Consider the following 15089-nt stretch of genomic DNA (forward strand, 5'->3'; position numbering starts at 1 on the left):
TTATGAGTACTGCGATACTTCGTGTCAACACTGTTGGACTCGTTTGGTATATTTGCGTTTTTATTTTATTTACAAATCGACAATTTCGCAAAAACATTTATCATCAAGTCTCAGAAGACTTGATGATAAGTTAGGATCATGATTGAACTGATTATTAATACCAACGTTACAGTAAATGGTTTATTTCCCGTAGGAGTATAACAAAGTACAAATGAGTGATCACCACATCAGTCAAGACAGAAGTGGAAAGATTGTTTTTATTTCTACTTTTTCTCAAGTACAGAAATAATTGTTTTACATTTTACAAACAACCGACAGGTTTATGAACTGATGATCCACACATAAAGTTAGCCTCCTCCAGCCCCCATGGACCACTACAACAGCATATGATCCCTATGCGCTGCAGGGTTTAGTGATGGTCCACCCATGAGGTCAGCCTCCTCAGCCTCCACATGGACCACAACTACAACTCAACAGCAGATCTATTATCAATATGCCCTGCAGGGTTTAGTTCCACATTTTCCTTGTAACTTTTAATCACTTGTATTGAATTAACAATTAAATTGTCAATAGTTAACAGTTTAAAGATATGGGGAAAAAACTCTACTGAGAATACATTTCTCATTAAATACTAAACCAGCCACAACGACAAAGAAAAGCCGCGACTTCACAACCCAAATAGCGATAAGATAATAAAGTATTTTACAGCAGGACGGAGTAGGACCATACCCATTTCAAACTTTGTTTTAGAAATCTCACTATTAACATTCAAGTAAAAATGAATGAACAACTTGTATTTCATTAATTCCCCCCACCATAGTGAGTTATGAATATTAGGTGTACGTTGATGACCCAGCAGGGGATGGTCAGGACACCATAGTGAGTTATGAATATTAGGTGTACGTTGATGACCCAGTAGGGGATGGTCAGGACACCATAGTGAGTTATGAATATTAGGTGTACGTTGATGACCCAGTAGGGGTTGTGGTAAGGATGGGATTGTTGTAAACATTAACGACCGGAAGTGAACTTTGTTGGCTAACCGAGGGAAACTCGATCTATTTTTTTATCTAACTCAACTACAGAATGCAATGCCGCATCAACATCTGTGCCGACATGTCCTGGTTAATAAAAAAAAGAATTAAAAACAGTCTTCTACATATTACATGCACATACTTCATCATATACATTGAATCTCATGACGTCCAAATCGTATCATTTACAAGGTGGAAAAGTGGTAAGGTAGAGGAAAGTATGAATGTTACATCGGGTGTAAAATGTGTATTTTGTGGTCAATGTGGAAGGCTCACTCACTCCCCAGAGTAAGGCGTGTTGCTGTCGGCGCTCTGCAGTGTGCTTCTTGGTTTGGCGACGGGTGAGTTGGAGATGCACCAGCGTACACGACGGTGTGTGTTGAAGGACAACGCCTCAGTCCTAAGTGGCGGAAGAAGGCACTTGGAGGAAAAAATGGCACAAGCCGACAGACTGTCTAAAGGTCTTCCTCCTTCAGCTGGCTGTTCCTCCACACCGTGAAACTCTTCCTCCTCTTCCTCATCCTTAGCCTTTCAGAAGGTGGTGACGGTGGTGGTGGTCAACCCCAGAGGCCCAGATAATGGGTGGAGGGTGTCCAGTGCCTTTGACTGGTTTCATACATTCATATGCATGCAAACTGGTATCCCAAAAAGGAAAATCTATTTACACGACAACATTAAGAGAAACGTGTCTGTCTGCTAGGAAAAAAGGCAGAGAAGTGATATTTTGGCGTAACTATAGAGGGCAAGTGTAACAACAGTTATGACTAAAATAATCTGATATGAAATTCAATGTTATTTCAATAACTACAAATGTATTCCAATACATAAACACAGCTTAGAAGATAAGGACAACACAACACAGTTAGAGTTCACTCATGTTCCATTGACGTATGGGGAAAGTACAGTTGATTAATGGATTGGATTCAATACAGATAGTACGTGTTAAATTTGGGGTTTCAGTAGTTGGGATACAACTCGATAAGGTGGTTCAATCCTATCAGTCTCTATCATTCCTCTAGAAAATAGTCATCCACTTTCAAATACTGGACTCATTCAGTCAAATTCTTAGTACTATTAAGTGCTTTAAAATCTCCTAACTTTCTACTGTTTTTCTCTGAAAATGGCTCTTTCCAAAGTCAGCATATACAATGGCTCAGACCTTGATTTTAAATGTTAAGGAAACACAATTTAAAATCAGTCCCGTGAAATGTACGTAGACCGTCTGGGAGATGGTGGGACTATGAGAGAGGCCAAGCACTGGAACTAAAGATCCACATCCTCCTATCCATCCTGATTGTGCTTAACGTGATCTACCTCCGTAGCTGGGAGTGGAAGGACTGTCTCTTAATATATCATCTAGTAATAGAGGGTGGGAGGAGCTCCAACACCCACACGGTTTACTTCTTGGGGTGGAAGACCATCAAGGGCCTGTCCTCAATCTTCTGCCAGGGGCTCTTCTTGTTCCCATCCTTATCTTCCGAGTCGTCCTCGGGGCTGGTCATGGAGTCGCGGCGGTTGTCGCTGCTGCGGCTGCTGCTGTTGCCACGGCTACGCCCCCGGCGGGAGGAAGGCCCTTCATCCAGCAGAGGGGTCAGAGAGTTTTCCTCAGGTGACACCGGGCGCCCCTGGCTGCCGCCGGGCTCGCTGTGATCCGGGTAGGCCAGTTTGGAGTAGGTCTTCCCCTCGCCAACACCGCCGCCGCCACCTCCTCCTCCCATCCCCTGCCCCCTCCTTCCCCCGGTCCCCCAGCGATCGTCCTTCGCCTTCCGGTTGGCGGCCGCCTTGCGTTCCAGGGCTTCCATGGGCGGCTCCAGGTTATCCCGGAGGTTACTGCCGGCACCACCGGCAAACAGCATCCCTCCGCCGCTGAGGTCGTTGCCGGCGTCGATGTAGGAGTGGCGCACGTGGGCGTTGTTCCGTCCGTCCAGGGAGATGAACCAGGCCCGGGGGTGCTGCTTCACCCCGAACTCCAGGAGCTTCTTCTCCGTCATGGCCTGCAGCTCCCCGTTCATCTGGGCCATGGTGGAGTCGTTGAAGAGCACCGGGATGGTCATCGGCCCGCCGGACGAGTCCGAGGCCCAGCTGGGCTCCTCCGAGTCGTCGCCCTGGGAGCCGCCGTGGTGCTGCTGCTGGCCCTGCTTCTGGGAGTGGTGGTGGTGGTGGTGGTGCTGCGGGCCTCCCCCTCCCATGTGCGCGTCCTTGTCCTGGTCCTTCTGGTCCTTGCCGTCGGCCCTCCCGGAGAAGTCGGAGGACATGCGCATGTAGTGGGCGGGGATGACGAGCGTGGGCACCATGCTGCGGTACATGTTCTCCTTCATCTGGTCGATGGAGCTGCAGAAGATGATCTGGCCCGGCTGGGTGTTGAGGGACGTGGGCCTCTTGAGGTTGTCCGCCGCCGCAGAGTACTCTGGGGGCTTGTCGCCCTGGCTGGGCATGTAGCCCTGGAACCTGGGGGGCGAGGGGGGGTCCGAAGCGTAGCCCTGGTTGTCGTTGGCGTTGTGGTGGCGGTAGTGTTCCGGCTCCTTGTCGTCGTGGAGGAGGGGGTTGTCCAGGTTGTTGGTCTCGGTGGCCCGGGTCACCTTCATGGGGAAGCTCTCCCCCCTCTGCGGCCCCGAGGCGTTCTTGCCCTTGGACTGGCGCAGCTTGTGTGCTGGGATGTGCTTGGCGAAGTCGTCCCTGGAGCTCTGGTACTCTTGAGACGGAGATAACTCGGATTTGCTGATGTCCCCCGCGCTGCCGGACTCGGCGTGGCCGCCGCAGATCAGGTTCAGGTGGGAGGTGGACGTGCCTTGGTCGCGCTTGCCGCCGTTCAGGTTGGAGTTGTGGGGCTTGCCTTGCTGTCGACGTGGTTTCAGACACTTCCGTCTAAAAGGTAAAAAAAAAAAAAGGATTGAAGGAGGTTTTAGCAATGCCAGAGCTACAATCAAACCTAAAGTCCGGGCTCCAGACTAACCTTTTCATTGGGGACAGCTTATCATCAGAGTGCTCATAGTAACAAGCTTTCTGAGATGCAGACAGGGTAATCACCCTGTCTGTGTCAATGAAGTCAGTTGAATGGTTGACGAGTTCCTGATCAAAGGACAGCATAGCCTCTCCCCACCAAGTCAAAGATTTGATGGCCAAGTCTCACCAGGCTCTCGCTGCATGACCGCAACACAGACTCCACAAGAGCCTATGTTGTGGACTCTGTATCTATTAATAGATATGTAGATAACATCTCTATAAATATCCCAGCTTGCTATAGAGCCCGACATTTTAGCACCAGGTGCGATGAGGATAAGGCGTTTAATCATACATGGGCCCCCAGAAGACCAGCCTAACCAGCGCACTGAACCACCTGGTCGGGGGATCCATCAGCCACTCATCTGGCCGGACGTCTCGTACTTGTGATGCCACTAATGGCTCATTAAAGCAGATCCACATCACATCAGGCAGTCACATAGGGGCCATGTGATGCATGATTGAGGAGAGCAGAAGGTAGGGTTAGGGGGTGAAGGTAGGGTTAGGGGGTGGAGGTAGGGTTAGGGGGTGAAGGTAGGGTTAGGGGGTGAAGGTAGGGTTAGGGGGTGAAGGTAGGGTTAGGGGGTGAAGGTAGGGTTAGGGGGTAAAGGTAGGGTTAGGGGGTGAAGGTAGGGTTAGGGGGTGAAGGTAGGGTTAGGGTTAGGGGCTGAAGGTAGGGTTTGGGGGTGGAGGTAGGGTTAGGGGGTGAAGGTAGGGTTAGGGGGTGAAGGTAGGGTTAGGGTTAGGGGGTGGAGGTAGGGTTAGGGGGTGGAGGTAGGGTTAGGGGCTGAAGGTAGGGTTAGGGGGTGGAGGTAGGGTTAGGGGGTGGAGGTAGGGTTAGGGGGTGAAGGTAGGGTTAGGGTTAGGGGGTGGAGGTAGGGTTAGGGGGTGGAGGTAGGGTTAGGGGCTGAAGGTAGGGTTAGGGGGTGGAGGTAGGGTTAGGGGGTGGAGGTAGGGTTAGGGGGTGAAGGTAGGGTTAGGGTTAGGGGGTGGAGGTAGGGTTAGGGGGTGGAGGTAGGGTTAGGGGCTGAAGGTAGGGTTAGGGGGTGGAGGTAGGGTTAGGGGGTGGAGGTAGGGTTAGGGGGTGAAGGTAGGGTTAGGGTTAGGGGGTGGAGGTAGGGTTACGGGGTGGAGGTAGGGTTAGGGGGTGGAGGTAGGGTTAGGGTTAGGGGGTGGAGGTAGGGGCTCTCCTCACCTGCAGTAGTAGAGCAGCACACAGAGCAGGATGAGCACCAGCAGCACCAGGGAGCCCAGGATGCAGAGCAGGAACAGGGTGTGGTAGGTGCTGATGTCCCTCAGGCCAGGGTGCCCCAGGAGACCAAACCCTGCAACGCAGAGGCTAAGGTGAAAAGACCCTCAGAACACCAGACCCCCCAGCAGCCACTTCATATATATATATATATATATATATATATATATATATATATATATATATATATATATATATATATATATATATATTTATTCACTGTTTATTTATTTATTTTCTTATTGGATTTATATTCTACATAATAACTATTAGGTTTCTATCTCTGAACAGAGCAATGTGTGAGTGATAATTTCCCTCACGTTGAATGAAGTTATCTTAATCTCAGCATCTGGGTTTCAGGACTTAGGAGCAGGAGATATTGCTGAGGAATTGACTGTGTGTACAATTTGGCCATGTCAGCCATGCAAAAGAGATGCACAACCTCAAAGAGTCATACCTGAATAAAAAGAGGTTGAATACAATTGGAACAAAGGTTAGATAAAGGGCTACAACATCAAATGATGTCAAGCCGTGTGAACCAGGGCTTGTTGGAAGAATAATGCTAACTTGATGTTTACCAGATGCTTACTGATGCCATCCTCAAGATAACAAGATAGTAACCAGGGGCCTCATTCACGAACCGTTCTTGAACAAATTTGTTCTTAAGTCCTACTTACGAAGATTGTGGCATTCATGAATTTTTTTCTTAGGTAAGAACAAATCCTACGAAAACTCGACATGTTGGCATGGTTGTGTTGTCTCCTTCTTCTTCTTCTTCTTCTTCTTAAGAAGAACTTAAGAAAGAATCTAAGAAGATTCTTAAGAAGATATTGGTGAATGAGGCCCCAGATGCTTAGCCGGACACAAAATACTAACCAGATGTTAACCAGGGTGTTTAAATGACTGCTAACTGGATGTTCAACGAATGCTAAACCATTTACATCTGTTCAGCGGCTCAGATTTCTGAAACCAGCTTCGGTACCTGAGGATGAGGGGAACGCGGCCAGCCAGTAGCCCATACTGGGAACCACCAGCGTCCAGATGAACTGGGAGCCCTCCTTCTTGATGTAGCCGGTCCCGTTGCGTATCCACAGGCCTGGACAAACACAACCAAACCACAATCACACAACCAAACCACAATCACACAACCAAACCGGTTCATGAAGAACACAAGGTGATAAAACACGCGGGGAGGCCGCCAGAGCCAGAGGGTTTTGTTATATAATTATATCTTTTGACAAACAACATATGAACAAAAGTGTTTCCGAGAAAGTTAACCCTTCAAAACGGCCCATTCGATTTGTGATGGAACGTGAAGGGTTAAATGAAAGAAGCCCTTTTGTCAGAATGCTGCTGACTCTGCAGTTGTTGGGAAGCCAAACGCTATTCAGCTCTTTGATTGGTTGGCCCGCTATAGAGGAAGCGTATTAGGGATTTAATGAGAGTAATTTCAAATGACAGTAAAATTGACCAATGATATCTTCCCTCTAAATGTTCAGTCAGCTGTCAGGGACACAATTCCAATAAACTGGACCACAGTTTATCGGGCGTGACTTGGATGACTTCACGATGTCAGCCGCTGCCAGTAACGTAACCGCTAGTTTCTGCTCCATTTTCTAGGTTAAGTTTTAATAAAAAAAAATAATTTAATAACAGGAAGACACAAACCAGAGCTACAATTGGTCCAAAAAAATAAATAATGCATTTGAAAAGGCATTTCAACTCCACCAACTATCACGATACCCGTGGATGGCGAGATCATCGAGAAGCAAAAGCATCACTGTGGGTGTCTGATTTGTCGGCTACAATGCACTCTGCACCCCAGGGCGTTGTCTATATATATATATATATATATATATATATATATATATATATATATATATATATATATATATATATATATATATATATATATATATATATATATATATATATATATATATATATATATATATATATATATATGTTCTGCTGAAGTGCACACACAGCTTGTGTGATAATGCAATTATTTGCAGGAGGATTTTATTTTTAAGAGATAGCTGTTTTTAGATTTGGTGATAACGCACTCTCTCCGTGCTGTTTGCTCGTTGCAGTGCTAAGGCTGGACTTGCGTATTAATGTCAATTCCGAGCTGGAATTGTCACATGGTAACTTTTGCAATACTATAGAGAGGTCACGGCGACAGGGAAGGGGGGGTCAGAGGGCCGAGTTTAAAGAGTCACGGTTCGCTACTGGGAAAACTTGAGAACTCTACCAACATGAGACCAAGTAAATCCCGAATCAGTTGGAATGAATATCCTCATGTCCTCTTTGACATTTAGGGTGAAATGTTTGAAATGAAATCATAGGTACAGTATAAATTATAATCAGTGAAGGCAAATGTCGATAAGGTATAGGAGTACGATTTAAAGGGGCTGCAGGAAGGAATTAAGAGCTATCATTTTAGGGTAATATGTTAGACGAGCCAAAGACACTGGTCAGCTGTTAGTGAGTAAGAGAAGTGCTCTGTGAGAATATCAATATATCAATAGCCCTCCTCAGTGTTGTAGGGTGAACCTGGTAGCCCTCCTCAGTGTTGTAGGGTGTTCCTGGTAGCCCTGTTGTAGGGTGTACCTGGTAGCCCTGTTGTAGGGGGTACCACTGTGTTGTAGGGGGGTACCTGTGCTGGCCCGGTATGTCCAAGAGGGTATGCTGGTGGCCATCCGGTTGCCGGTGTCGGCGGGGAGCGGCACGCTGACCTGGATGGGGTCGGTCACCTGGATGGGGCCTCCATCTTTATCGTACAGCTGCACGCTGACCACGGCTAGCGCTGTTAGCTCCGTCCACCCGGTGTCCACCCCTACACAACATTGGATCGAGTTGATCATTTAGACTACCCGTTGCAGGGCGAGCCATCCGATCGGTCCGCTAGACCTTCATCAGGCATCAAAGCAGTACAAAGCTAGCTGCTCGAAGTAAACACGCAGCTATAGATATGACATCATTGATAAAAACTTTTGCATGGCGCTGACATCTTAAAAAACGCTTGTGACATTTGCAGAAGTAGCAGCTCAATCTGTGGATTCGGTTTATACGTCCGCCGAATCTGCACACAAAACGTTGTGATTGAAACATCATTTAAATTCATAAGACAGCGTGGCCGTATGTGTGAACCCATACTGATCCACTGGTCTGTTGGAAGGCTGTGGCCCACGCTGGGTGTGCAGAAGGACGTGGAGCAGTGCCCACTACGACACCGCAGGCGATGGGCACACAGCGCTGCGCCAACTGAGCCAAATAGAATCAAAGCCACGCCACTGAGGGAATGTGCAGAATCACAGCACTACACTGACTCCCAGGCCGCAGTACACAACAAAACGTAAATGCTAAATGGACTGCATTTATACAGCTCTTTCCTAACCAGTGGCCACTCAAAGCGCTTTACAATACTTCCTTACATTCTCACACACACACACACACACACACACACACACACACACACACACACACACACACACACACACACACACACACACACACACACACACACACACACACACACACACACACACACACGGCGGAGTCAACCATTCAAGGCGACAGCCAGCCCGTCGGGAGCAGTCAGGGTGACAGGAGGAGGAGCCGGGGATCGAACTAGGAACCTTCCGGTTACCAGCCGACCCGCTCTACCTCCTCCGCCGCGACAGTGTCCAGCGAAGCCTACCGGAGCCGTTGGTCTCCTGGCCCAGCAGGTAGGGGAACCCCCCCATCTCGTACTGGCTGCGGGCCACCGTCAGCATGGCCGACAGGGCCGTGGAGTTGGAGGCCGCGGGCAGCGACCTCCTCGGCACCTGCACCAGAGGCTGGTTCCGAGCACCTGGGGAGGACACAGACGTCAGGCTGGAGGGAGCCGGCGCTACTGGGGAGGAGCCGGCGCTAAAGGGGAGGAGCCGGCGCTAAAGGGGAGGAGCCGGCGCTACTGGGGAGGAGCCGGCGCTACTGGGGAGGAGTCGGCGCTACTGGGGAGGAGCCGGTGCTACTGGGGAGGAGCCGGCGCTAAAGGGGAGGAGCCGGCGCTAAAGGGGAGGAGCCGGCGCTAAAGGGGAGGAGCCGGCGCTAAAGGGGAGGAGCCGGCGCTAAAGGGGAGGGGCAGGCGCTACTGGGGAGGAGCCGGCGCTAAAGGGGAGGAGCCGGCGCTACTGGGGAGGAGCCGGCGCTAAAGGGGAGGAGCCGGTGCTACTGGGGAGGAGCCGGCGCTACTGGGGAGGAGCCGGCGCTAAAGGGGAGGAGCCGGCGCTAAAGGGGAGGAGCCGGCGCTACTGGGAGGACAGTATCAGGCCGGCACTCGTGGGAGGATGGTTGTCCGCCCGGCCGGGCGGACGTTGGTAGCGGCGGGATCTCGGAGTCGGGACAAACATCCAAAAGACACTCTCAAAGAGAAAGGACTTCAACTGACTAATCATTCATTTAATAGTCTCTCCAGAGGCCACAAGGAGCTTTGTTTGTGTGTGTCGGTAAAGGGGAGAGGCTTTGTGGGCAGGGCCCACGACAAGGATCAATAGGAGCAGCTTTTCCAATTGAAAGAAAATGTAAGCCTCTCAATATCTGAAAGCTCTCAAAAAACACAACATACACTGCTGACACACATGCTAGAACCGCTAGTTTAAGTACTCATGAATTACACTTCTCATAGTCGGGTTATCACTCACCCCGATGGCGATGGGGGCGTGAGGGGTTTACCTGGAGAGCCGGCGAGGACCTGCAGGACATCGTCGTACAGGATGAGGGTCCCGGGACGCTGGGCCAGCAGGTACAGGCTGACGGCGGCGTACACTGCAACAACGCACACATCCTCAGGGCCTCCTCCACTACATTTACATTTTGGGGGATTTTGTAGACGCTTTTATCCAAAGTGACTTACAACGGTTAAACGCACACATTCACACACCGACGGCGGAGTCGACCGCGCGGGGCGACAGCCAGCCCGTCAGGAGCAGTGAGGCAGAGTTGTCTCGCTCAGGGACACCTCGACGCTCGGTGAGGAGGAGACGTCAACCCACTCTACCTCCTTAGCTACTGTCGCCCGCTCCGACGCTACACCCCTGTCTGCTGACCGCTCCCCCCATGCATGGCTTTCCCCCCCCATCCCCACCGTGACCCCACGGTAAACCGAGTCCCCTGTGTGAGCACGCCCCAGCTCTAAGCCATCAAAGTGGTCAAACATGCGTTGTGGTTCCATTCAGGTTGTTCCACTTTCTTTAGATTCAGGGATGGGGCTTTATGGATGTTCCTGTTCCACGGTCTCTCCCTTCAGTGGGGGGGTGCAGCCAGGCTGTGTGCATGATGTCACCTGGTTACTGAAGATTGCTGCCTTTTGACCTAAAGAGGGCAATGTGGGCCCATATTTACATCTTGTGCTATGTTTTTAAACTTTGTGAATTTAGGTAAGAAAGTTTATGTTACCCTCTCCAGCACGTTTCATTGAAAGCTGTTTTATATTTGGTTTTCCTCTTACATGTCCGGTCCTAAACCTTAACCTCACATCTAAACCTAACATCCATTTGTTGTTGTTTGTTGTTTTGAATCTAATGCACGACCTCCAGGTCAACAGGCCCGTACTGTAGCTGTGGCGTCATGGCCGATGGGAGGAGGAAACCGTGTTCTGACTACAAAAGAGAGAAGCAGAGTCCGCCCGACCCAAGCTTTATGGTCCGCTGCCTGCCGACCCCGCCGACTCCAGGACAGGAGACCACGGCGGCAGTGCACCGAGCGAGGAGCCTGGGGCCTCACCTGTTCTCCGGCTAGCGTGCCGTGAGTGCGCAGGCAGCAGAGAAGAAACACAGCAAAGGGATGCTAAACGCATTTGTTGGAGTGTGTGTGTGTGTGTGTGTGTGTGTGTGTGTGTGTGTGTGTGTGTGTGTGTGTGTGTGTGTGTGTGTGTGTGTGTGTGTGTGTGTGTGTGTGTGTGTGTGTGTGTGTGTGTGTGTGTATGATGGCTGGTTTCAGCAGCCTCACCTCTCTGACTGGCCTTTGGGGCTGGCTGAGGCTGCACAGCTGTTGCACATTGAGTAACCAATGGGTGACGGGTTTAGCCAGAGGAGCATCGCCACAAACACAGGGAGAGTTCTCATACATGGCAGCACGGAGCACCAAGCCAGGTATCATTACCTATACACTTTTACAATAGAACTTCGTCTTTCAACATGAACCACCCTGCGTCCTCGTCTGGAGGGGCCCAATAGAGGTCACCTAGGTGGAGTGTGGCCCCCACCTAGGTGAAGGGTGGCCCCCAACTAGATGGAGTGTGGCCCCCACCTAGGTGGAGTGTGGCCCCCACCTAGGTGGAGTGTGGCCACCACCATTGGTTGCACCCATTGTAACGACATCTAATTACAAAGCATATTGGATACAACATTCCTTTTAACCATCAAACCTCCCTTGCCCAGGGGGTCAATGTGTCATGTAGGGTCCGGGGACCAGGCGGAGGTCAGGTGACCAGGCGGAGGTCAGGTGACCAGGATGACTTACGGGGGACCCTGCCGGAGTGCCACGGTACGGAGTTGGTGACGTAGTCCTGCTTGGAGGCGCTGATGATGACCCATGTTGCTAGGCGGTAGGGGAAGGTGACCCTGAGCACGCCGTCTGGCCCCGCCCTGCTGGAGGCCAGCACAGTCTGGTTGCCATGGACGACCACCTGAGCATCGGACAAAGGTGAAAGGTCGCTGTTGTCGAAAACCTGCACCCGTATTTGGACATCTGCAAGAGAAGGAAACACAATTTGTGCCTGTCAGTACCAAAGGATGAGGCAGATAAATATAAGGAAACCAAGAGGGGGTTGTTACCCTGTACTCCCTCATCCTGTCATTGAGGAGGGATATTGAAACGAGAGCAGAGATGTTTGTCGACCAGCACCACTGTTCTGCTGCACGCGACGCCACAGTACATCAGCATCAACAGGACTCTTTCACACCTTACATCCCCCCCCCCCCCCCCAACACACACACACACACACACACTGGTGGAGCCTTCCTGTGTGTCACTCTGGTGATCTCAGGATGTCACCAGACAACAGGATGTGGGTCAGACCATGGATATTTCTATGGAGAGGCTGGTAGCCACGAGAAGGGGTTCTTTATATCTGTCTGTTTGTCTGCCTTGCAAGTCTGTCTCTCTTTCTGTTTTTGTATTTAGATAGACGTCTGTCTGTGTGTCTGAACAAGATGGTGTGAATACTCTGTACTTGATGACTTCAACGACTAATAACGTCTCAAACACCACAGGAGACCAACAGCAGCTGTGTGTGTGTGTGTGTGTGTGTGTGTGTGTGTGTGTGTGTGTGTGTGTGTGTGTGTGTGTGTGTGTGTGTGTGTGTGTGTGTGTTCCAATAAGGGGTCTATTGTGAGCAATGAAAGGAGGACTTCCTGCCTCTTTAAATGAACCAACGTTTCCTGGAGTCCAACCAAACAAACCCCCTATATTTAAGCCTTAATAATAATAATCATAACAATAAATACAATATGATATCGATATCAGAATTAACAACATATCTTATCTCTTCCTTTAAAAAAGAACGGATGGCAATACATTTAGAAGATTGTGATTTGCTCAGGCTTGTGTGAACCACAAGTCAGCTGTCAAACTGTCAAGCAAAACGAGCACAACTTCATAAATAAGGGTTGGTTGGGCTCAATTTTATAAAACATGCTCTTCATTTAAACACAATGACAGCCGAATAGAAAAACAAATACATTGTTTCATTCCCAATCTGTAGATCTAGAACTTCAAGCTCCACTGTCTCTTCACTGCAGAGGCTGTAATGATCTTCGGTCGGTCTCAGAACGACACCAGTACATGATGTTCACACATCATGATACCGTTATCGTGGGTCCTGGTGAAGCCCAGTTATATACCGACCATTTGCGTGCAATAATGAATATATTGGAACACCAATAGACACAATGGGCATATGAGCAGACGCGTTCTGCAGTCAGAGAGGAAGAGGCTCCCAGGCCTGATGGTGGAGCTGAACAAGGGGAGTGGGCCTCCCTGTCTCGCTGCCCCCAGCCCCATGTCATCGAGACAGGAGCCTTCCACACACCCAGCAGACAAGCAGGCCCACATTTTGGACTTCGCGCCGCACACATCACGAACACCTTGAACAACAGCACTGAGTTTATGTTAATGAGGTGTTGATCTGTGGTCGATCGCGATCCAAACCCCACGGCAGCCCATTTGTAACCTGGGTGGTCGACGCATCCCTTCCTTAGAAATGCCGATTAGCAATGCACGTAAGCTTATAAACGCTGATTCGTGACGAGGCGGGATGTTTTTCGACAAAGAAAATACAAGATCGCAACCACTCCCATCTTGTCATTGTGCTGCATCCCCATATGGCGATCTTACCAAACGCTCCCTGATCTGGAAGAGATTTGGCGGCCGCCTCCCAGACCGCAGAGAACGAGACGAAGAGGAGCAAACGAGAGATGGAGTTGGCCGGCATCCTTGCGACTACATCTCTAGTCCCAGGTCAGCGGCCAGATGTCCATATTCCTACTCGATCGTGATCCAAGGACTAGTCAGACATGGTCTGAACGCCTACTCATGGATGCAGGAATATCGGGAGAAACGCTGCCGACTCCCGTCTTTAGGTTTCGCCTTGTTTTTATTGTCGAGGTGAGGAGACGGTGGTTCTGCCGCCCTCTGGTAGTGAGAACAGGAACCGTCTCGAGTCGTCCAGTGGTCGGACCAGGAATAGCGACCAGACACCGCTTTAATAATATCCACTGCATTTTTTTGTTTTCATAACATTATATTCAACGATAAAATCATATAGGCCTACAATTATATAATTGTATATAATATTATTAAGTGTAGTATATTATTGCATACTGTTATGTTATGTAGTGTAAATTAAATAGAAGTGGAACCAAGTAGTTCCTTAAAAATATTCAATGCTCAATATTGTAGGCTTCTAAGAAAAAGTGTTTGAGTTATAGTATTAAGTTATGAGACGGGTGTTTGCAACGGTTAAGGAGAATCGATCCATAAATAATAATGAATAAATCAGTTTTTCTTTCAAAAGGTTGTTGTTAGAGTGTTGCGTCACCAGGGGGCAGCAGATAATCACACAATATGTTGAGGGAAACGTGACCTCTGTGTTGAAAGCTACGTTTTGGAGTTTAGCATAATCAATTCAATTCATTATGAAATTCTAAAAACTAATTATAATTGTTTTAAACTGTGATCAATCTGTGTGAAGTCTTTGCAGGAACATTGTTTAACAAATGTTATTGACCCAACAACACATGTGGCCCTATCTTGCATCCGGCGCAATAGAGTGGCGAAGTCACGCCCCTTCCGGTAGGGCTCATGGGACCTATGAGATCGAAAAATATGAATGGGTGTCAATGGAGAGAAAATAATTATTTTCTGGTCCCGGTCTTTATATGCCCTGGATTACACATATGTTGTTTGTGGATTTAAAGGATAATTTTTCATGCAAAGAGTTCAACCGTTTATTGTGCAATTGTTCAGATAAAGGCTGTAGAGAAAACACAACGAGAAAGACTACACGGCTCGTATGTGACGTCACGCTCCCTGCGACTGGCGTGGAGAAGACCGACAATCTTCCCATCGGCATAACTGAAACTCTGCACGTGCCCCGACTTATAATGGTTTTCACCTCTTTCGATGCTTTTATCCTCCCCTTGGAAAAAGCGGTGAAGTGGGGCAGAGAGATCGCCATCTCTGTGCCGAGTTCCAAAGGCGGGTGTGGCGACGTATATCATATGCGTCGAGAGCAGCGAAGAGCTGTAGTTCACAAAGCG

The 15089-nt window shown here is 49.2% G+C and overlaps 1 protein-coding gene across 1 annotated transcript; it reads right to left on the reverse strand.

The window, feature by feature from the left end:
• Positions 1-239: 239 nt before the first annotated feature.
• LOC132446224 (protein FAM171A2) lies at positions 240-13966 on the reverse strand. The gene is made up of 8 exons (XM_060036391.1): positions 13666-13966; positions 11791-12018; positions 10003-10095; positions 8987-9139; positions 7943-8122; positions 6266-6379; positions 5230-5359; positions 240-3899 (listed from the first exon to the last, which is right to left on the reverse strand). Exons 1-8 carry the CDS (start codon positions 13760-13762, stop codon positions 2432-2434), a joined length of 2463 nt encoding a protein of 820 aa, XP_059892374.1. The 5' UTR covers positions 13763-13966; the 3' UTR covers positions 240-2431.
• Between the last annotated feature and the right edge of the window lie 1123 nt (positions 13967-15089).

This window comes from Gadus macrocephalus, chromosome 18 (genome assembly GCF_031168955.1).
Source record: "Gadus macrocephalus chromosome 18, ASM3116895v1".
NCBI classification, from domain to species: domain Eukaryota; kingdom Metazoa; phylum Chordata; class Actinopteri; order Gadiformes; family Gadidae; genus Gadus; species Gadus macrocephalus.